Source organism: Onthophagus taurus, chromosome 1 (genome assembly GCF_036711975.1).
Source record: "Onthophagus taurus isolate NC chromosome 1, IU_Otau_3.0, whole genome shotgun sequence".
Classification (NCBI taxonomy): Eukaryota; Metazoa; Arthropoda; class Insecta; order Coleoptera; family Scarabaeidae; genus Onthophagus; species Onthophagus taurus.
This window is the reverse complement of record NC_091966.1, coordinates 13,845,425-13,868,224: the sequence shown is the minus strand read 5'-3', so window position 1 is coordinate 13,868,224 and position 22,800 is coordinate 13,845,425. Positions and strand designations below refer to the sequence as shown.

The 22,800-nt window shown below is 30.6% G+C and overlaps 5 protein-coding genes across 5 annotated transcripts; all 5 read left to right on the top strand.

Moving 5' to 3' along the window:
* The first annotated feature begins 314 nt into the window (after nucleotides 1–314).
* Nucleotides 315–2,984, top strand: LOC139430350 (uncharacterized). Its single transcript, XM_071197199.1, has 7 exons — nucleotides 315–397; nucleotides 458–689; nucleotides 741–854; nucleotides 913–1,627; nucleotides 1,685–1,771; nucleotides 2,034–2,075; nucleotides 2,142–2,984. The coding sequence occupies exons 1-7, from the start codon at nucleotides 315–317 to the stop codon at nucleotides 2,384–2,386; spliced, it is 1,518 nt and encodes a 505-aa protein (XP_071053300.1). The 3' UTR covers nucleotides 2,387–2,984.
* Nucleotides 2,951–6,482, top strand: LOC139430337 (uncharacterized). The gene is made up of 7 exons (XM_071197169.1): nucleotides 2,951–3,066; nucleotides 3,127–3,376; nucleotides 3,440–3,553; nucleotides 3,611–4,361; nucleotides 4,420–4,467; nucleotides 4,539–4,580; nucleotides 6,238–6,482. The coding sequence occupies exons 1-7, from the start codon at nucleotides 2,951–2,953 to the stop codon at nucleotides 6,480–6,482; spliced, it is 1,566 nt and encodes a 521-aa protein (XP_071053270.1).
* A 1,535-nt stretch (nucleotides 6,483–8,017) lies between these two features.
* LOC139429987 (uncharacterized) lies at nucleotides 8,018–10,423 on the top strand. Its single transcript, XM_071196529.1, has 5 exons — nucleotides 8,018–8,156; nucleotides 8,213–8,462; nucleotides 8,526–8,639; nucleotides 8,695–9,532; nucleotides 10,154–10,423. Exons 1-5 carry the CDS (start codon nucleotides 8,053–8,055, stop codon nucleotides 10,396–10,398), a joined length of 1,551 nt encoding a protein of 516 aa, XP_071052630.1. The 5' UTR covers nucleotides 8,018–8,052; the 3' UTR covers nucleotides 10,399–10,423.
* Nucleotides 10,424–12,288: 1,865 nt separating this feature from the next.
* On the top strand, nucleotides 12,289–15,339 carry LOC139430384 (uncharacterized). The gene is made up of 5 exons (XM_071197293.1): nucleotides 12,289–12,397; nucleotides 12,452–13,199; nucleotides 13,255–13,341; nucleotides 13,411–13,452; nucleotides 15,046–15,339. Exons 2-5 carry the CDS (start codon nucleotides 12,710–12,712, stop codon nucleotides 15,288–15,290), a joined length of 864 nt encoding a protein of 287 aa, XP_071053394.1. The 5' UTR covers nucleotides 12,289–12,397; nucleotides 12,452–12,709; the 3' UTR covers nucleotides 15,291–15,339.
* Nucleotides 15,340–16,977: 1,638 nt separating this feature from the next.
* Nucleotides 16,978–22,310, top strand: LOC139429972 (uncharacterized). The gene is made up of 6 exons (XM_071196492.1): nucleotides 16,978–17,194; nucleotides 17,251–17,500; nucleotides 17,564–17,677; nucleotides 17,733–18,570; nucleotides 21,867–22,137; nucleotides 22,193–22,310. The coding sequence occupies exons 1-5, from the start codon at nucleotides 17,091–17,093 to the stop codon at nucleotides 22,109–22,111; spliced, it is 1,551 nt and encodes a 516-aa protein (XP_071052593.1). The 5' UTR covers nucleotides 16,978–17,090; the 3' UTR covers nucleotides 22,112–22,137; nucleotides 22,193–22,310.
* Nucleotides 22,311–22,800: the final 490 nt, after the last annotated feature.

Sequence of the window (22,800 nt, the reverse complement as noted above, 5' to 3'; positions counted from 1 at the left end):
AACTTTAAAAGTCCTTTCGCGTCCATTAACGAAGATTATGGATAAATAAGTTTAATTAAAATGCGGAAATCATAATAATTTCGTTTCCTTGATTAATTAATTTGTAAGCAAATAAGCTAGGGTGTTAGAGTAAATATACATGATTAAAAAATAAATAATTATCATTATAATAATCTTATCAATTTTTTAATATTCGAGTGTATTTTGTTATCTTGACTAAAAATTCTCTATATAAATATAGATATCTGCGAATAACGATTATTTATTAATTATAATCTTTTACATTATGTAAAATGTCTAGTAATATATCCACAATGAATATTTTGAATTTAAACGATTATACATTATTGGATATATTTCGATATTTAAATTCAACTGATTTATGGTTATTAAGCATGTAAGTAATTATTTTAAATCTTAATTATTTATGCAATATATCTTTCTATTTTCGCCAAAGGACTTGCCAGCAACTTCATAATTTTATTAAAACTAAACAAATATGGAACCAAATTGAAATAGATAACAAAATTGTGTTTAGTATAGAAAAAATAATAAGTTCTACCAAAGATGTACGAATATGTGCTGATGGAAGACATTCTAACATCATTCCTAATTATTTTTTCGAAAAATTCTCTACTTTAAACTTAACAGTTTTAGCCTTGGAAAACCAGAAAATCTATGGAAGCCAAGTATTTGTGTATAGAAATTTTATATTTTTAATGTTAACTTTTATTTTTTAGATCAAACTAAAAGATTTTCCCCAAAGTTTAATAGAATTGAGTTGGAAAAAGACATATATTGCAGATACGTCTGAATTTTCAAAACATAATCCTGACATATTTAAAAATTTAAAAGTACTTTTACAATTTGAACTCACAATCAGTGTTTAGTATTATATTTATATATTTTTAGGTGTTAATATTAGATCAGTGTTGTTGGGTTAACGGAAAAATTTTACACAGATTCGGAGATTTAAAATCCTTAGAAATTATATCATTGTACAAATGTAAAGGATTGTACGATGTTGAATTGGGAATGATACAGACCTTTAATCAGTTACGAATTGCGGATTGTCGATTTTCTGGCCTAGGAAACTTCTTTTTACAAAGCCTTGCTAGAAAACCAAAAGTCCAAGAAATTTATTTTCAAAACTACCTCACTACATATTTTGTGGAAAAGAACGCACGCGACATGGAAATTAAAAATAGTAAATCCAAAAATTTTAAATATTCTTATATAACCGAAAATGACGATATCCCTTTATGGAATGAAACCGCTTTACATAAATTTGTTGGATCTACTTCTACAACAGAAAAAGTTCCGTATGGACATCTAACCGAAACTAGTACAGAGTTATACGCCACCGCTAATCCAATTGATGAAAATTATAATTTCCACAGCCTTTTATATCAGCGACCTTATGAAAAATGCACTTGCCAAAATAATCCTGATTTAGTAACAACACCTCCTTTTAACGAACAAAAATTAATTGTGTCTGATCAAGACATTGAAAAAATGACTTGTAATGGGGGATATATTTGCACTCTTAAGCAAGCTAATAACACGGAAATAAGTGAATTTAATCAAAGTGAAAAAGACATCGCTATACTAGAACATACCTCACCTTGTATGTTACTGTTAAATTAATTTTTATATAAAAGATTTAAATCGAATACTGTTTTAGCTTGGATTAAGCTTCCTAGACTATGGTTCAGGATGATAAGGCCTGGAGGACTCCTACCTACTTATCATAGAGAAGGACTATGTAAAGGTAACAAAATTTTCTTTAATTGAAACTTACTACTTAACACATTCGCTGACTTCATCATCTCAATGAGGTAGTATTATAATTACTACTTCTATGGTGATGTGGAACAATAGTAGTGCAACTTTTGTGTTGGTCCTATGGGACCCTCGTGGCAGCGAATGTGTTAACCCTTTTCATAGATCGGTTCCATTAAATACATCTTATAATTAAAATTTATACATGGAATTTACAATTATAAATCATTTCTCATTATTTTGACTTTTAGATTACTACGAGCCTTGTAGAGTATATCGATGTGGACGTGCAGGTATACAATATAGTTTTTGCGCAACCGGATTTCAACTTTTTCGAAACTACAGTCTTTATTTTTCAGGTTGGGATGATATGCGTTATTTAAAAAAACAAAACGATGTGAGTTTAAAAAAGTTGTCACTTAGAGGTTGTGATGGTGTGACCAATAAAACATTGGAGTTCTTAAAGCATTTAAATTTATTGTTGCTTGATATTACTGGTACTAAAGTAACTGAGGAAGGGATTCAAAAGTTTGCCTTGGAAAATGTTGACTGTAGAATAATACATGAGACTATGTGCAGATGTCGACCTAAATTGCATTTTTGAAAACAGTGTAAATAAAGATAATAAAATACCATACCTAAGTATGGTGCTAAGCTACTAGCTTTTACTGCCGGAGTGTGGGGAAGTAGTAGTTTTAGTCTGGATGTTTATGAATGTACTAAGTAGGGTTGCCTTACCTTATCTCCATTTTAATAAAAAAGTTGAAAAATAATAAATCTGATTTTGAAGATTTCGAAATATTCAGATAAGCTAGGTCAGAATAAGAAATGGCTCATATTTCTCTGGACACAGTTAATTAGAGAAAAGCAATACACCACATTTATCCACATTTAGCGAATAATTACTTGTAGAGGAGATAAAAAGTAAAATCATTTCTAAGAACATAGTAAACGGTATTTTATTCCGATAGAGCTAAGGAAAGTACAACGGGGATTTTGTGAAAAACGTAATAAGCAACCAATGACCTTCATCGATTTGGGATATAATCTGTATCTTATCACTTACTCATGCTTTATGATTATATTTGGTTATATTCGGTTATATTTGTATCTACTGTACCTAATACCTGTAAGGATAATCAAAAAGATTTGATATTCGCTGTTTAAAATGGCTTTTAATTCAATCGAATTGAATATTTTGGATTTGATAATCGTTCAAATCCAAAATACACTATTAAATATCTTTCGATATTTAAACTTTACTGATATATGGTTAGTAAGCAAGTAAGTTTTTTTTATTATTTTATTGCAACATATTATAACTTTTCTTTTTTTTAACGTAAGAACTTGTCAACGACTACACGATTTCGTTGAAACTAAATGTTTGTGGTATGAAATTGATGTTAGGGGTGTTTCCAATATCAGTGAAAAAATCGATTTTTGCATTGAAAAAATTACCGATACCACCAAAGATTTTAGAATAAGTGCGGATGGGAGACACATTAAAATAATTCCGGATCATTTTTTCTTAAATATATCCACTTTAAAGTTAACGGTTTTAGCTTTGGAAAATCAGAAAATTTCTGGAAACATGGTATTTTCTTATATTTTTGTATATTTTACATTTATTTTTTTGAGGTTTCTTTTTATTTGTTAGATGAAATTCAAAGATTTTCCTGACACTTTAATAGAATTGAGTTTGAAAAAAACATATGTAACAAATACGGCAGAGATGCAGAAATATTACCCTGATCAATTAAAAAATTTAAAAGTATTATGGTTTGATTAATGGCTTATTAACATTTTTCATTTACTCAACTACTTTTAGGTGCTAATATTGGATCAATGTTTCTGGGTTAACCGATATATATTGTACAGATTAGAATGTCTAAAATCCCTAGAAATTTTATCACTGTATAAGTGTAAAGGATTATATGATGTTGAATTAGACATAATGAAAGACTTCCATTCATTACGAATTGTGGATTGTCGATTTTCTGGTCTTGGAAATATGTTTTTAAAGTGCCTTAGCAAAATGCCGAAAATACAAGAAATTTATTTCCAAGATTATCTTACTACATATTTCTTGGAAAAGAGTGCACGTGAACTAGAAGTAGCTGACGGTTCCCAAAAATTAAAAAATAGTTATGTTTGCGATCTTGACGATATCGCCCTTTGGAATGAAGATATTTTACGTAGCTTTGGTGGGCCTACTTCTACAATTGAGAAAATACCGTATGGACATCTTTCAGAAAGTAGTATAACATTGTATTCTTCGGCCAAACCAATTCGAGAAAATTATACCTTCCAAAGCGTTTTATACCAGAGACCTTACAATGAATGTAGTTGTCAAAACAATCGTAACCTAACTGCTAAGATTCCTTCAAATATAAAAACATTAACTGTTACTGATGAAGATATGGAACGAAAAGTTTGTAAGGGAGGTTATATTTACACTCTTAAACCTACCGATACGTGTAACGTGATGGAAACAAGTAAATCTAATTCTGCTGATAATATTTTACAACATCTAAACCAAAATGAAAAAGATATCGTTGTTTTGGATCATAAATCACATCGTTTGTTATTGTTAAATAATTTTTGTTTTAAAAAAAATAAAGGAGAGCATTTTTTCAGGTACGCTTCAATCCCCGGAATATTACTATAGGATGGCAGTAAGAAACGGTGTGTTATATCTTCATCTTGGTTTATTGTCATCATTAGCACTTAAACCTTTTTTATTTTATGATTTTTAGAGTATGAAGAACCTTATAGCGTATTTAGATGTGGAAATGCAGGTATTTATATGTTTTGTATGTATGGATAATCTAACGTTATTTAACTAGAACTAGTAGCCAGTTGCAAAATGTTTGAAAGTTGATAACGTTTTCTTATAACTTTTCTTTATATATTATATACCCTTTATTTCTTGCATGAATTGATTAGTATCCTTATTGATAATGCAATTGCCTCAATAATATCTAATTACTCTGTGATTAGTAACTTCTGGAGAGTTGATGGTTCAGAAGTTACTACGACTTCATTATTGACACAGTCGTCAATGAATTTAACAAATCAATTGGAAAGAAATTGATTACCTTTGTCAAAATTTTCGGCAATCCTGATTACATTATGGCGTTAAATCCTCTAGATACAGATGTTCCTTCCGCAATCAACAACAACTGAATAGATGAAGTAAATCGAACAGATATTTTATCAACTCAACCAAGTTACTTATGTCAATTATTGGATTCGGCATCTATTGCGCAAAAGAATGAACAGCTTAACATCATATCAAAGTAATATATGTATATTAATGTCAACAGCTACGGCAATAAAATCGTCTAGTTTGCAATTGATAAGAAAACAATGTTGACCCAGCATCATTAGCAGAAATTAAAATCAAAACCGACCTAGAAGTTAAGTACTTACAGAAACAATAAAAAATGGCTCATAAACACTTGACGTCGTGCCTGAAGAAGGAAACTGTCGGTTTCTGAAACAATTTGTAGCACCGATATGTAAATAGAATCAAACATTTTCATCGTATTTAAGATTTTTATTTACATTATGAAACTTCCGATGAACCTGGATTCTACCATTGCTAAAATAAAAAATGGAATTGACAAAAAGCTAACAACTACATAACCTTATATGCAAAATCCGCCGTAATTTAACACTAGGAGACCCGAATAACTATATAATATAGAAATCAATTACCGTCTTGACGACAATATCTAATATCTGTAAAGTTGCAAGAAAGAGTAAAACCCTATAACATATAGTTGAACAAAATATAGCCAATACCAACGTGATTACAAACCAGATAAGAAGTCAGTCACCAAATATATTAAAAGAAAGTGATAACTTACAGTGTAAATGAAAATACACAGCTACTAATTGTATCATATCTTTAATATAAATAGCAGCAAGTAGACTGAAAGACGAAGAAGCTCAATTAAAAACATACTAACAAATTCAAGATGCTTATATGAAGACGACAATTATTTTATTAGCATAAAACTTGGTATAGCTGCACAAAACAAATAAAACGATCGTTAAACCAAGAAAATGGTTCGACGTAAACTGGTCAAACGGAAATAAAATAAAAACCTTTTACATAAAACACAAGAAAAATAATACATCAGCATATAAACTTTCTGGGGGTTGTACTTTTAGATACGAAATTTAGTTAGCAAAGTATTTTTTATATTGGCTTCTGTTCGACATCTTATTATCTTGGTATCTTCACTTCTCATTCCGTTTCCATATTTTCTTTTTTCATTCTGCTTATCTTTGCTTTTAGCTTTTTCTCGAAGCAATGATTCAACAATTTGTCCAATATCTATCATTGTAATACATACTACATTAATCATATTAAATCAATATTTCTTAATCAGTAGTTAATTACCATATATTTCTAACTTGTTATTAATCATAATGAATTATTTTTAGGAAAGTATGAACGAAATTATTTTCGACAATACAACGATGTCAGTTTACAAAAGTTGTCCCTAAGAGGATGTTACGGAGTGACTGATAAAGTATTGGACCACCTGAAACATTTAAATTTATCCTTGTTGGATGTTACTAGTACCAGAGTAACAGCTGAAGGAGTTCAAAATTTTATGTTGGAGAATGTTGATTGTAGAGTTATTCATGAAACTATGTGTACATGTAAACCAAAAATGCACTTTTAGCACTGTAACTATAATTACAGGATTTTAATAAATCTTATATACTTTATAATTTAATATTAATATCCTTGGTCATAAAATTAATCTCAAAAGAAAAAAAATATCCTGGATATCGTTAATTCTGGATAGAACTCAACTTCGATCCCAAGGTAACCAATTCAAAGAGGTATTCCTTTACTTCCTCTGTCATCCTGTATGAAGCGGGGTCAGTCCTCGACGTATTTCGGGGCAGACGAGAGAATCACCTAAATAGAAAGCGCTAAAGAACCGTTGCTCAAGCAATAAACGGGGATGAATTTGACAAAGCCTTTTATTAACACCGCGTGGAGAAACTGTTTTTATTGTATGTATATGGATTCAAACAAAGCGTAATTACGATGGTGCTTTAAGAAGAACTGGAAAAGCATCGCGTTATTAAACTTAACTCTTTAAATAGTTGTGGCGCATAATGGGAAAAAACCATTATGCCCAAAATCTTATTCGCATCTGGGTTGATATTCAAAACTAGTATTGAAGAACTGCGTCGTTTACGATGGTCTCCACTGGTAACACTACTTCTAATTATATTAGGCGTTGTTGTTGTGCGGTGCACAGTTTTGTAAGAAATGGTTCCACAATAGCTCTGCACCTTTATTTGTGTTAGTTATTAATTCGTGCAAAATTGTTATTTTACTTAAAAAGATATTTGGTTTTTGTCAATGAAATGCGTTTCAGTGTGTATTTTGTAATCTTGCTGCTATACGTGCAGATAAATCTTAAATGTGGTATTGCCATAGCAGTATGTTGCATGGAAAAGATTTTACCTGAAAATTTCACACAAGAAAGACACAAGTTGTTGAAATGTTAATTTTTTAGTTAAATTTTACAATTTTGGAAATTTCTGTTTCAATCAGAGTTGATTTTTATCTAAATGAAAAATTCATTTTGTACTATGGATAGAGAAATATCAAAACGCATTTAAGCAAATTGAATACAAATACAAACCGCGATGGAGACCATAGTGGAAATTGGGTACCAGTATATTTATCAACCAAAACAATAATTGTTTTATTTGTTTTATCAATTGATAACGAGTATCTGTAAAGGAGGTTGTCCGGTGATGGTATGCGATAATTAAAGTACAACTACTTTAATTCAAACGTTAATGTATGGAAAAGGGATTTAGCCATGATACAAAAAGTCATGATCACTCACTCTTGGAGATGAAAGGGGTTCATCTTCAAGAGTGATGTCACAACTATGGGCGATAAATCAATAAATATGAATTTTAATCATAGTAGAGAACTGGCTCAAATAAATAGTTTTTATTTAATTTACTTCAAGAAATGTTTTAAGTCAGATGTTCACGTTTTTTGCTCTTCATTCGGAAAAATTCGTGAGAGTTCAGTAACGAACGGTACGAATTCGATGCGGACGCAACATGGAAATATGCGAATCGGCTTAAAATGGATTTATCAAATAATTTTATCTTATCACTTATTCATGTTTTATGGTTATTAATTGTTTTATACAGTTATTTTTGTATTTGCAGTAACATCTGTTGACAATAATTAAAAACTTTGTAATATTTAAAATGTCTTGCAACACATCCTCACTGAATATTTTGAATTTAAACGATTATACATTGTTGGATATATTTCGATATTTAAACAAAACTGATTTGTGGTTAGTGAGCCAGTAAGTTAATTGTTATCTAATTTTCCATATTGTTATTTTTCTTATTTCATCATAAGAACTTGTCAACGACTACACGACTTGGTTAAAACTGAATATTTGTGGTATGAAATTGATGCGCGAGATGTTTCAAACAACAGAGAAAAAATCGATTTTTGCATTGAAAAAATTACCAATTCCACCAAGGATATTAGAATGTGTGCGGATGGGAGACACATTAAAATAATTCCGGATTATTTTTTCTTAAATCTATCTACTTTAAACTTAACGGTTTTAGCATTGGAAAATCAAAAAATTTGTGGAAATATGGTATATTTATCGTTTCTATGTATTTAGCATTTACTGTTTTAAGGTTTGGTATTATTTTTTTAGCTGAAACTAAAAGATTTTCCAGAGAGTTTAATAGAATTAAGTTTTAAAAAAACATATATAACAGATACTTCCGGGATACACAGCTATTGTCCTGTTCAACTAAAAAATTTAAAAGTATAATTTTTAAATATAACATATTAAAACTTTTCTGTTACTCAAATATTTGTAGGTGTTAATATTGGATCACTGTTTCTGGGTTAGCCGACGGATATTAAGTGTATTACAATGGTTAAGTTCACTAGAAATTTTATCATTGTATAAGTGTAAAGGATTGTATGATGTTGATTTAGATATTTCAACAATGCAAGAATTTAATGCATTAAGAATTGTGGATTGCCGTTTTTCTGGTCTGGGAGATACGTTTTTAAAATGTCTTGCTAAAAAGCCGAAGATACAAGAAATTTATTTCCAAGACTACCTTACTACTTACTTCTTAGAGAGGGATGAACGGGAATTAGAAATAGCTCACGGCTGCAAAAACTTGAAAAATTCATATGTTTCTGATTTAGATGATATCGCACTTTGGAATGAAGACATCTTACATAGTTTTGTTGGACCCACAGCAACAATTGAGAAGGCTCCTTATGGATATCTTTCTGACAGTAGTATTCATTTGTATTCTTCAGCCAAACCAATTCAAGACAGTTATAGTTTTCAAAGTATTTTATACCAGAGGCCTTATAATGAATGTACTTGTCAAAATAATCCTAACATAGTTACAAGGATTTCTAGTGATAAAAAAACATTAACAGTTTCTGATGAGGATATGGCACGAAAAGTTTGTAAGGGAGGTTACATTTACACTCTTAAACCTACTGATAGTTCTAATGTGATGGGAACAAGTAAATCTAATTCTCCGAATACTTTAGAAAACCAAAATCATTGTGAAAAGGACATCGCTGTGATGGAAAATACTTTACGTTGTGTGTTATTAATAAACAGCTATTCAATCAAAAAAGTACCAGAAGAGCAAAGAAAGCCTCGTAGGGGCATATGTGGAAATGCAAGTATGTATATATTATGTAACGGTTAAGTATTAACAACTAATTAAACCATATTAACAACATATCCATTAAAGAATGAGTAGAACCCTCTAAGTAACTAGTGGCACATCATTTAAATTTAAGCTCTTGTTTGGAAAATTACTATGACATATGTCAAAAAAGACAAGTTTTACTTCTATGACATTGAAATTTTGACTTTGAAATTGTATATTAAGTAAGATCTAAGTATTTCTATTGTACAAGGACAGATTAGGATGAGTGCAATACATATCTATGTCATATCTATATATATCATACCTATATATACCTATATCTCTAAGCCGAATTCTTTTGATATAACGTTATTTACGTTTTGAAAATCAATAAGACGGCATTTCTATTTACTTGTATATACTATGCCTCTATTTGCTCAGCTAGTGTAAAAAACAATCGACAATTTTTTGTCACCACCAATTTCCCATTATTTAGCTTCCAAAAAAGCGAAAACTGTGGTCTTCCAAAGATCAACAAATTTTTCAGTTTTTTATGTTGCAATCTTTTTTCTAATTATAAAATGTATGTTTTGATACGCTTAATTATTACGCATTTTTAGAAAATTCTTAATCCTAATGAATTATTTTTCAGTATTGTATAAAAGAATGTTTTTTGGAAAATACAACGACGTTAGTTTAAAAAAGTTGTCCTTGAGAGGATGTTATGGAGTAACTGATAAAGCATTGGATTATGTGAAACATTTAAATTTATCCTTGTTGGATGTTACTGGCACCAATGTGACTGCTGAAGGAGTACGAAATTTTATGTTGAATAATTTTGATTGTAGAGTTATTCATGAAAGTATGTGCACATGTAGACCAAAAATGCATTTTTAACACTGTAACTAAATGATTTTAATAAAGGTATTAATCTTGTAATTTAATATCAATGTCCTTCATACAACTGAACATATTGCAGATGCATTATGAATCTAATAAAAGTTATTCGCATACATAAGCTAGAGATTAATCAGAGATATACACGCACATATCCAGTTAACATATATTGTGAGGTGGTTTTGGGCATAATTTTTTGCATGTTTGGCTTTGGAAAACAAATTGTTGTTGGGTTGGGTTGGGTTGAGGTCAATGGGCGTACAAAGTATGTTTTGGAAAGATGCATCATGTCTCCATAGCGTTTCTTAATCAAATCATTAATAGTAAAAACATTTCTCAGAACGAGTTTATTCATACGTTAAGTTATACATACCCACTTTGTATAAAAACAAAACTTATTCTAAGCTTCAAGGGGAGCATATATTGCAATACCGCCATTAGAAATGACAACCTGGAAACTTAAATAATTGGAGCAGAAATGAAGATAATATTCAAAAAGAAGAAGAAACGTACGTGGACAGTAATGAAGTTAATACAGAATCTGATAATGATGACTGGAATTGGATAAGATGCTGCTATTTCAGAAACTGAAAACGAGGAAGATAAAACACTTCGTGGATTGGAAACGGCACCAAAAAGAGCAACAAGAGCGAAGGACTTAAAAGACGTTATGTTAAATAGGAAAATTGGGCAAGAAAAAAACCAAACCAAAAACGAGGGGTAACTTAAATTGTTTGTGATGAAATAAAATTGATTGTTCATAGAAGTACAACATCCATAACACGCTGAAAGTTTCGAAGGAAAAGTGTTCCAAAAGAGAATAATATTACATAAATAAAATGTGTTATGTGAACTGAAGCGCTTTCTCAGCTTTATATGTTTTCTAGGAACTGTCAAATGTGGAAGGCTAAAAAAGCTAAATCGTCTAATATTGAACAAATTGATGCTCTGTATGCATATGTTACCTTGCACAAGAAACTGAGAGCCTTCCGTAGTCGATCCGTAACATAATTCAAGTATGCTCATTCGCTCAGTTTTATTAGCATATTCTTCTCGGTAGCCATAATTATTTAGTTAAAATTACATATACACTGTTACCAGTTGGGTCTCTTGGAAGATATCGCTTATTGCGATAAATTGATCCATTTGTCTTGATGTTTATATTTGTTTGAATGTATATATTTATGTAAATATTTGTTTTTGAGGCAATAAACATTATTATTATTATTAATGTTAATAAATCATCGCATTGTCTTATGGAGTGGATTAATTAATTATAAGAAATCTCGATCTAAAACGGGTGTGTGATAAAATCTATATCTTATCGCTTATTCGTGTTTTATGATTACTACTTATACAGTTATTTTTATATCTGCAGTAATACCTGACGACAACAATTAAAAAAACATATTATTTAAAATGTCATCTAATACACACAAATTGAATATTATAGATTTAAACGACTACACACTATTAAATATATTTCGATATTTAAATTTCACTGATTTATGGTTAATAAGCAAGTAAGTTATTCGATTTTAGTTGTTTTTTGCGATACATACACCTTTCGTGTTTTCATATAAGGACATGCCAACGATTACACGACTTCGTTCAAACTAAATATTTATGGTATAAAATTGACGCTAGAGATCTTACAAACAATAATGAGAAAATTGACTTTTGCATTGATAAAATAACCAATACCACCAAAGATGTTAGAATAAGTGCGGATGGGAGACACATTAAACTAATTCCAGATAATTTTTTCTTAAATATATCTGCTTTAAATCTGTCGGTTTTAGCCTTAGAAAATATGAAAATTGATGGAAATATGGTATTATTTTATATTTTTACATTTATCTTTTTTTGATTTACTGTTTTTTAGTTGAAATTAAGAGATTTTCCAGAAACTTTAATCGAATTGAGTTTAAAGAAGACTTATGTAACAAATACGTTCGAATTGCAAAAATACTATCCCGAGCAATTAAAAAATTTAAAAGTATTATAATTTTACTCATTTTACTCAATTATTCAATAATTAAAATATTTTTAGGTATTTATATTGGATCAGTGTTTCTGGGTTAACCTTTCTATACTAGATAGATTACAATGGTTAAAATCACTAGAAATTTTATCATTATATAAGTGCAAAGGATTATATGATGTTGAGTTAAGTGTAAGGAACGAATTCGATTCGTTGCGAATTGTGGATTGTCGCTTTTCTGGCCTTGGGAATATATTTTTAAAATCCCTCGCTAAAAAGCCAAAGGTACAAGAAATTTATTTCCAAGACTATCTCACTACATATTTCATGGAAAAGGACGCACGCGAAGTAGAAGTAGCTGATGGTTCCCAAAAATTAAATAATAGTTATGTTTCTGATCTTGACGATATCGCTCTTTGGAATGAAGATATTTTACACAGTTTTGTTGGGCCTACTTCTACAATTGAGAAAATTCCGTATGGACATCTATCTGAAACTAGCATCAAGGAGTATTCTTCAGCCAAACCAATTCAAGGCAGTTATACTTTTCAAAGCACTTTATATAAGAGGCCATATGATGAATGTACTTGTCAAAATAATCCTAACATAGCTGCAAGGATTGTTGTTGAAAGAACAAAATTAACTGTTTCTGATGACGATATCGAACGAAAAGTTTGTAAGGGAGGATTTATTTACACACTTAAACCTACTGAGAGTTCTAAAATGATGGGAATAAGTAGACTAAATTCTGCAGATATTTCAGAAAACCCAAATCAAAATGAAAAAGACATCGCTCTGTTAGAACATAGTTCACATTGTTTGCTATTTTAAACTATATTTTTATCGTAAATGTTAATAGAAAACTATTTCAGGGTGGTGGGCACCTCCGAGAGATTTTTATATAATGGACGTGCCTGGATCTTTTCTTTGGAGGCGGTACTCTCCAATAGAAAGCAACGGTAAGTCATATTTTCATCATCGCTTGTTCTCTTCATTTTTACTTAAAATTTTTAATTTGTGATTGTTAGAATATCAAGAGCCTCATAAGATACACAAATGTGGAAATGCAGGTACGTATATGTTGTGTACGTATACGTATACGTAGTATCTGTACTCCGAGTATTCAAGAGAAGGATCAAAGAAAACTCCGACCATTGGAATGAAGCCAGAAATAAATTTCAAGTAGAAAGATGGCCGGAATACAAGAGGAGACTGCATGAGACAGAGGAATTGTTGCTGAGAAAGGAGAGGAGACCATCAATCAGAGAAAGAACATTAAACTTAGACTAAACGCAGCCGTTGGAAACGAAGCTAAAAGACAATTAGTCCTACAACTATATAATATCAATAAACAAGTGAAGCAATCAGCGCGAAGAGATAAGAGAAGATGGGACAGATAGACGGGACAGGTGCAAAAAGCGATGCAAACAGTTTATAAAATAACAATAAAATTGGCTAACAAATAAGAACAAGGGAGGAACATTTCTCCAAGATGACGCTATGTGATAAACCAATCACACAAAATATATATTGTACCTTAAAAGACTTTATCTAAAAAATAATTACATGTCAACAGAAGTAAAGGCCGAATCTACAAGTGTATTATAGGACCATACGCATTGGAAACTTAGGCAGACACTTCTAAAACAAACAGTATGGTTAGAAGGATAGAAATTGCGATCGATTTAAGGAGTAACGCTAGGTGGCCAGATTAGGAGTGCTATAACACGAGAAGAACCGGATATCTACGTATGTTAATATTCACAAAATCAAGACGAAGGTTCTGGAGAGACATATATACGTCGATAAAATAGGGAACGGCAGATGGGCGATGTGGGTAAAGGATACCCAGATCGAAGAGACTTCGTGGCAGATCACAACTTCTCAAGAAGCTTAATAATTTATAACAGAAAACACAAGTTTTTGTCTAAATAAAAGTAGAAGAAGATGTGGACTCGTCACTTCCTTTCACGATTCTTTTGAGTATCAAATTTTCAGTGCTCTAACACAGCATGCTTCTTTATCAGTGACTCACCCCCGAGACAGGATATCATTGCCTATCAATTCTTCATTATTTCTTTCTGGTACATCTCGCTTCTTTTTCTAGTTACAAGGTCCAAAGAAGTTGTAGACACTTGTATTTCGAGTTCTGTAACAATGCGTTGGGCATTTTTGTCTTACTTTGCAAAATATTGGGTTGCCTAATCTAAAAACGTTATCTTAGCTGGTTAGCAATCGACAATTTTTTGTTAGAGTTTTTATGGTTTGACAAGCCATTTCACACACATATTGGTCTTCCAGCGGACAGAATGCTGGGACTGCCGACTTTTCGCAATCGTGTAGTGATAAGAATAAATTCTGGCTTTAATGGTGTTTATAATAAGAAATGTACTTTAATTTTTTTCATTCTTCTTGAAATACACTTTTAAAATTAATTCATATCTTTTTAAAAATCTTCAAAAATCTAGTTTTCTTCTTAGAGTTTTTAGATAAAACTAGATTTATTTGAATATTGTTTCCACTACTAATTCAACGTACATGAATCCTCCATAAATGTGTTTGATAAATATTATCTCATTTTTTTATTAAAAACGATCAAACATAATATCAATAATTATTATGTATTTTTAGTATGTTATTAATCATAATCAATTAATTTTCAGGAATGGCTGAGAGACGTTATTTAGGGCAATACAACGACGTCAGTTTAAAAAAATTGTCCCTGAGAGGCTGTTACGGGGTAACTGATAAAGCATTGGATCATTTGAAACATTTAAATTTATCGCTGTTGGATGTTACTGGTACCAGAGTAACTGCTGAAGGAGTTAAAAATTTTGTTTTGGAAAATGTTGATTGTAGAGTTATTCACGAAACTATGTGCATATGTAGACCAAACATGCATTTTTAGCAGTGTAACTATAATTAGAGGATTTTAATAAATCTTAATCTAATATTAATATCCTTGGTAATAAAAATGAACCCGAAAGAAAAAAAATACTTTGGTTGTGCACTTATAATAGCTGATATGTGACGATACTTACGAAGTTATTCGGCATGTTCAGTCTGCGCGCACACATCTCGTTAAAATTTGTAATAAGGTAGTTTTAGAAATCAGTTTCTTATACGTTTAACACTGAAGAAAGCCATATTGAAAACATTTTTATACAAGATATATTTTTTGTAAAGTTTATGCTTCAAACTTTCCTGGTTATGTGAGATGGTTCTTCATACATGGGGACAAAAAACTGTGTTAAATATAACTTATCTATAATTAACATATCAAGTGTAAATAATTGTTACCACGAATAGAATTTTTTATATTTAAATTTTTGCTCGATATATTGCCGACATTCAATCCAGCCTACAATGACAAGATCCCAAAGCCTAACAGGAAAATGAAAAGATACTACTAGGATGTTACCTAGGAACTTTATGAAAGCTATCACTTACGTCATCCCTCTGGTTAGTCTTCATGAAGCTCTCATCGACACTGAATCAACGCATCTACAACACATAATACGAACTGATATCATGAATAAATACATGACCCCAATACGACAGGTAATTCCAGCACATCCACAAAACACTTTATTAATACTGGATAGAACTCAACTTCGATTCCAAGGTATCCAATTCGATGAGATGTTCTTCAATTCGAAGTCCTGAAGACCAGCTTCATGTGTTTTGATGGAATTACCGGCATTAGCTGATTAAATCTAAGCGAGGTGACACTACTTATAATTATGATAGGCGTTGTTGTTGCTCGGTGCTCAAGTTTTTGCAAGAAATGGTTCCATATTGGCTCTGTACCTTTACTTGTGTTAGTTATTAATTACTGCAAAATTGTTGTTTTAATTAAAAAGGTATTTTGTTTTTTTGTCAATAAAATGCATTTCTTTGTGTATTTGTAATCTTGCTGCTATGCGTGTAGATAAATCTCAAACGTGGGATTGCCATAGCAGTATGTTGCATGGTAAAGAATTTAACTAATAGTTTCAGACTTTTAAACGTTATTCCAACAAAGACACAAGGTGTTGAAATATTAATTTTTTGTTTAAATTGCACATTTTTGAAAATTTCTATTTTGCAAAGAAAGTAAATCATAGAGTTGATTTTTATGTAAATGAAAAATTCATTTTGTACTGTGGATAGAGAAGTATCAAAACGCATTTAGTGACCATAGTGGAAATTGGGTATCACGATATTTATAAACCAAAACAATTTATAACGAGTATCTGTACAGGAGGTTGTCCAATTATAGTAAGCGATAGTTAAGGTGCAACTACTTTAATTCAAAACTCAATGTATGAAAAAGGGATTTAGCCGCTAGTCAACTGATAGTTCTAGCCATGATGCTTCTTTCATTTCCAAGAGTCACGTCACAACTGTGAGCGTTAAATTTATAAATAAATATACATTTTTGAACTGGTTCAAATGAATACTTTTTATTTAATTTAGTTAAAGAATGTTTTAAGTCAGATGTGCAGGTTTTTTGCTCTTCATTAGGAAATATTTGTGAGAGTTCAGGACGGAAAGAATTCGATACGGACGCAACATGGAAATATGCGAATGGGCTTAAAACGTACTTATCAAATAACCTTTATCTTATCACTTGTTCATGTTTTATGGTTATTAATTGTTGTATACAGTTATTTTTCTATTTGCAGTAGCATCTGTTGACAATAATTAAAAAATTGTAATATTTAAAATGTCTTGTAACACATCCTCACTGAATATTTTGAATTTAAACGATTATACATTGTTGGATATATTTCGATATTTAAACAAAACTGATTTGTGGTTAGTGAGCCAGTAAGTTAATTGTTATCTAATTCTCCATATTGTTATTTTCCTTATTTCATCATAAGAACTTGTCAACGACTACACGACTTGGTTAAAACTGAATATTTGTGGTATGAAATTGATGCGCGAGATGTTTCAAACAAGAGAGAAAAAATCGACTTTTGCATTGAAAAAATTACCAATTCCACCAAGGATATTAGAATATGTGCGGATGGGAGACACATTAAAATAATTCCGGATGATTTTTTCTTAAATCTATCTACTTTAAACTTAACGGTTTTAGCATTGGAAAATCAAAAAATTTGTGGAAATATGGTATATTCATCGTTTCTATGTATTTAGCATTTATCGTTTTAAGGTTTGGTATTATTTTTTTAGCTGAAACTAAAAGATTTTCCAGAGAGTTTAATAGAATTAAGTTTTAAAAAAACATATATAACAGATACTTCCGGGATACACAACTATTGTCCTGTTCAACTAAAAAATTTAAAAGTATAATTTTTAAATATAACATATTAAAACTTTTCTGTTACTGAAATATTTGTAGGTGTTAATATTGGATCACTGTTTCTGGGTTAGCCAATCGATATTAAGTGTGTTTCAATGGTTAAGTTCACTAGAAATTTTATCACTGTATAAGTGTAAAGGATTGTATGATGTTGATTTAAATATTTCAACAATGCAAGAATTTAATGCATTAAGAATTGTGGATTGCCGTTTTTCTGGTCTGGGAAATATGTTTTTAAAATGTCTTGCTAAAAAGCCGAAGATACAAGAAATTTATTTCCAAAACTACCTTACTACTTACTTCTTAGAGAGGGATGAACGGGAATTAGAAATAGCTCACGGCTGCAAAATCTTGAAAAATTCATATGTTTCTGATTTAGATGATATCGCACTTTGGAATGAAGACATCTTACATAGTTTTGTTGGACCCACAGCAACAATTGAGAAGGCTCCTTATGGATATCTTTCTGACAGAAGTATTCATTTCTATACTTCAGCCAAACCAATTCAAGACAGTTATAGTTTTCAAAGTATTTTATACCAGAGGCCTTATAATGAATGTACTTGTCAAAATAATCCTAACATAGCTACAAGGATTTCTAGTGATAAAAAAACATTAACAGTTTCTGATGAGGATATGGCACGAAAAGTTTGCGAGGGAGGTTACATTTACACTCTTAAACCTACTGATAGTTCTAATGTGATGGGAACAAGTAAATCTAATTCTCCGAATACTTTAGAAAACCAAAATCATTGTGAAAAGGACATCGCTGTGATGGAAAATACTTTACGTTGTGTGTTATTAATAAACAGCTATTCAATCAAAAAAGTACCAGAAGAGCAAAGAAAGCCTCGTAGGGTCATATGTGGAACTGCAGGTATGTATATATTATGTAACGGTTAAGTATTAACAACTAATTGAACCATATTAACAACATATCCATTAAAGAATGAGTAGAGCCCTCTAAGTAACTAATGGCACATCATTTAAATTTAAGCTCTTGTTTGGAAAATTACTTTGACATATGTCAAAAAAGACAAGTTTTACTTCTATGACATTGAAATTTTGACTTTGAAATTGTATATTAAGTAAGATCTAAGTATTTCTATTGTACAAGGACAGATTAGGATGAGTGCAATACATATCTATGTCATATCTATATATATCATACCTATATACAGGGTGTATCTGAATGACTGCAACAAACTTCAAGGGGTCATTCTTTAGTGAATTTTAAGGGTACTTTGATATATGAACCATGGGCGCCTTCGGCTCCCCTAAGGAGCTACATCCCTTCAAAAATTTCGGAAAATTTTGGTATAATTTTTTTTCTCAAAAACCATAGACGCTAGGAAAATGAAATTTGGGGAATATGTTTAACTCATAATAGGGCACGTTTTGGCCCTATTTGTACTTTCAACCTACCCTTCTAAACTACTAAACGCAACGGGGATGTTCAATTTATGCCTAGATTTTTTTTATGAAGATGATGAATACATCGGCAAAATTTCAGTTAGATAGATAAAATTATTCTAAAACTTTTTTGTCTTTCTGATGTTTTTCTAAAATTTAATAATTTCTGAGAAAAAAAATAATTAAGCAAACACTAACTGTTAAGTTGTAGGGTTGTTAATCGAAAGTTGGAATGAATTTTTATTGAAAAAATCTTAGTAGGCTTTGCAATCTGACATAAATATTTTTGACGTTTAAATGTCAGTGGTTTTCTTGCTATTATTACTGTTTCATTTAAAATTTTGAAACGTCGAGAAACGAAAATGCGATAGAACTTGATTTAAAAATTAATTTGAAAAACAATAATAATAGTAAGAAAAACACTGACATTTAAACGTCAAAAATATTTCTGACAAAGATTGTAAAGCCTACGAAGATTTTTTCATTAATAAATTCATTCCACCTTTTGATTGACAACCCCGTTGTTTAACGGTCAGCGTTTGCTTTATTCTTTTTCTCAAAAATTAGTCGTTTTTCGAAAAAATTTAGAGAGACAAAAAAGTTTAGGATACTTTCATCTACCTATGTAAATTTTTTTTAATGTATTTATCATCTGCATACAACAAATTTTAGCAAAAATGTAAAGGGGGTGGTTACGTTTAGTAGTTTAGAAGGGTAGGTTGAAAGTACAAATAGGGTCAAAACGTGCCCTATTATCAGTTAAACATATTCCCCAAATTTCATTTTTCTAACGTTTATGGTTTTTGAGAAAAAAGAATTAAACCAAAATTTTCCGCCATTTTTGGAGGGGTGTAGCTCCTTAGGGGGGCCGAAGTCGCCCATGGTTCATATATCAAAGTACCCTTAAAATTCACTAAAGAATCACCCCTTGAAGTTTGTTGCAGTCATTCAGATACACCTGTATACCTATATCTCTAAGCCGAATTCTTTTGATATAACGTTATTTAGGTTTTGGAAATCAATAAGACGGCATTTTTATTTACTTGTATACAGTGTGTCCCCGGATTGTGTCCCCGTATGGTATAATTGACGATAAATTTTGGAATTCAAATTCCGTCTTTTGCAATTAAAGTCTGGATGACATAAAACGAAATATAACCAAGTTTTACGTCAAATGTCCTCAAAGTACCAAAGTTAACGCAAGAAGTTTGTTAACTGTTGCAGGTAAAGTGGCCTTTTTAAGCAATGTACAACAAAAGTTGATTAATATAAAATGTTTGTTAAGTTAAATTATAGCGATATGCTGAATTTTATTAATGTAGGATATAAAAGCAAAATGCAGATTTTTAAATCATAAGATTAACAAAACATTTTCGATCTAAACTAAATTAACATAAAAGCTTATTCAATGATACCACCACCAACACTAACACATAATTCAGCCCTTTTCCGACATTGTTTATAACTTTTTCTAATATGGTCCAACGGAATTTCTCTAATAACTTTTTTCAAAACGTTTCAATTTTTTTGTTTTAAACGGTCTAAATTGTTATTACAATTTTCAGTGTACACTTTTTGTTTTAGATAACCTCAAAAATAAAAATCCATAATAAATAAATCCGGACTTCTTGGCAACTATAGTTGCGGATCATATCTACCAATCCATTTTTTTTCGAAATAACGTATTTAAATAATTTTTAATTAAAATGGTCGAATGTGGGCCGCAATGTTTTTATGTTTTTTAAAAAAGTTCTGTCTTTTAAAATTTTGTACCCAAGCCACAAACAATTATCTAAACGTTTTGCTTCATCACCTAATTCGATAGTGTGGTTAAATTTTAGTTTATAATACGACACCTTACCATAATCCATTGCGTTCGTTACTGCAACAATCGACCCCGCATCATGTTCATCTAAAAGCTTTTTTTCCTTCCTTTTATTTTCCACATTGCCCGTTTCCGAAAATTTTTTAACAACTCTCTTAATTGTTTTTTTATCTACTAAAAATCAAAATTTTTCCTCAAATTGCCTTAAAACTGCATTGTAACTAATGTTCCCCAATCCATAGCACTTCACTATAAATACATATTTTATATTGTAATGTAAACATGATCAATTAATATTTGAAAATAGGCTAAAGCTAAGCTATCAAATGATAATTGTTAGTTCACTCAGGTCATTTGTTTTTATTGTAAAACGGAATATTAGAAAAAAATTTTCAAGAAAAAACTCATTTTTTCTTTTATATGCTAAATTAATAAAATTCGGCATATCGCTATAATTTAACATAACAAACATTTTATTTTAATCAACTTTTGTTGTACATTGCTTAGAAAGACCACTTTACCGGCAACGGTTAACAAACTTCTTGCGTTAACTTTGGTACTTTGAGGATATTTGACGTAAAACTTGGTTATATTTCGTTTTATGACATCCAGACTTTAATTGCAAAAGATGGAATTTGAATTCAAAAATTTATCGTCAATTATACCTTACGGGGACACAATCCGGGGACACACTGTATACTATGCCTCTATTTGCTCAGCTAGTGTAAAAAACAATCGACAATTTTTTGTAACGACCAATTGCCCATTATTTAGCTTTCAAAAAGCGAAAACTGTGGTCTTAAAAAGATCAACAAATTTTTCAGCTTTTTATGTTGGAATCTTTTTTCTAATCATAAAATGTATGTATTTTCTTTGGTACGTTTAATTATTACGCATTTTTAGAAAATTCTTAATCCTAATGAATTATTTTTCAGGAATGTATGAAATGATGTATTTTGGAAAATACAACGACGTTAGTTTAAAAAAGTTGTCCTTGAGAGGATGTTATGGAGTAACTGATAAAGCATTGGATTATGTGAAACATTTAAATTTATCCTTGTTGGATGTTACTGGCACCAAAGTGACTGCTGAAGGAGTACGAAATTTTATGTTGAATAATTTTGATTGTAGAGTTATTCATGAAAGTATGTGCACATGTAGACCAAAAATGCATTTTTAACACTGTAACTAATGATTTCAATAAAGGTATTAATCTTGTAATTTAATATCAATGTCCTTCATACAACTGAAAATATTGCAGATGCATTATAAATCTTATAAAAGTTATGCGCATACATAAGCTAGAGATTAACCAGAGATATACACGCACATATCCAGTTAACATATATTGTGAGGTGGTTTTGGGAATAATTTTTTGCACATTTGGCTTTGGAAAACAAATTATTGTTGGGTTGGGTTGGGTTGAGATCAATAGGCGTACAAAGTATGTTTTGGAGAGATGCTTGATTCTTAATCAAATCATTAATAGTAAAAACATTTCTGAGAACGAGTTTATTCATACGTTAAGTTATACATACCCACTTTGTATAAAAAACAAAATTTATTCTAAGCTTCAAGCGGAGCATATATTGTAATACCGATTAGTTTTTCTATTTAGGCTTTGATTGCAATACCTCCATTAAAAATGACATCCTGGAAACGTAAATTATTGAAGCAGAAATGAAGATAACATTCAAAACGAAGAACAAACGTATGAGGACAGAAATGAAGTTAACACAGAATCTGATAATGATGACTGGAATTGGATAAGTGATGATGCTATTCCAGAAACTGAAAATGTGGAAGATGAAAATTATGAAACACTACGTGGATTGGAAACGGCACCAAAAAGAGCAACAAGAGGGAAGG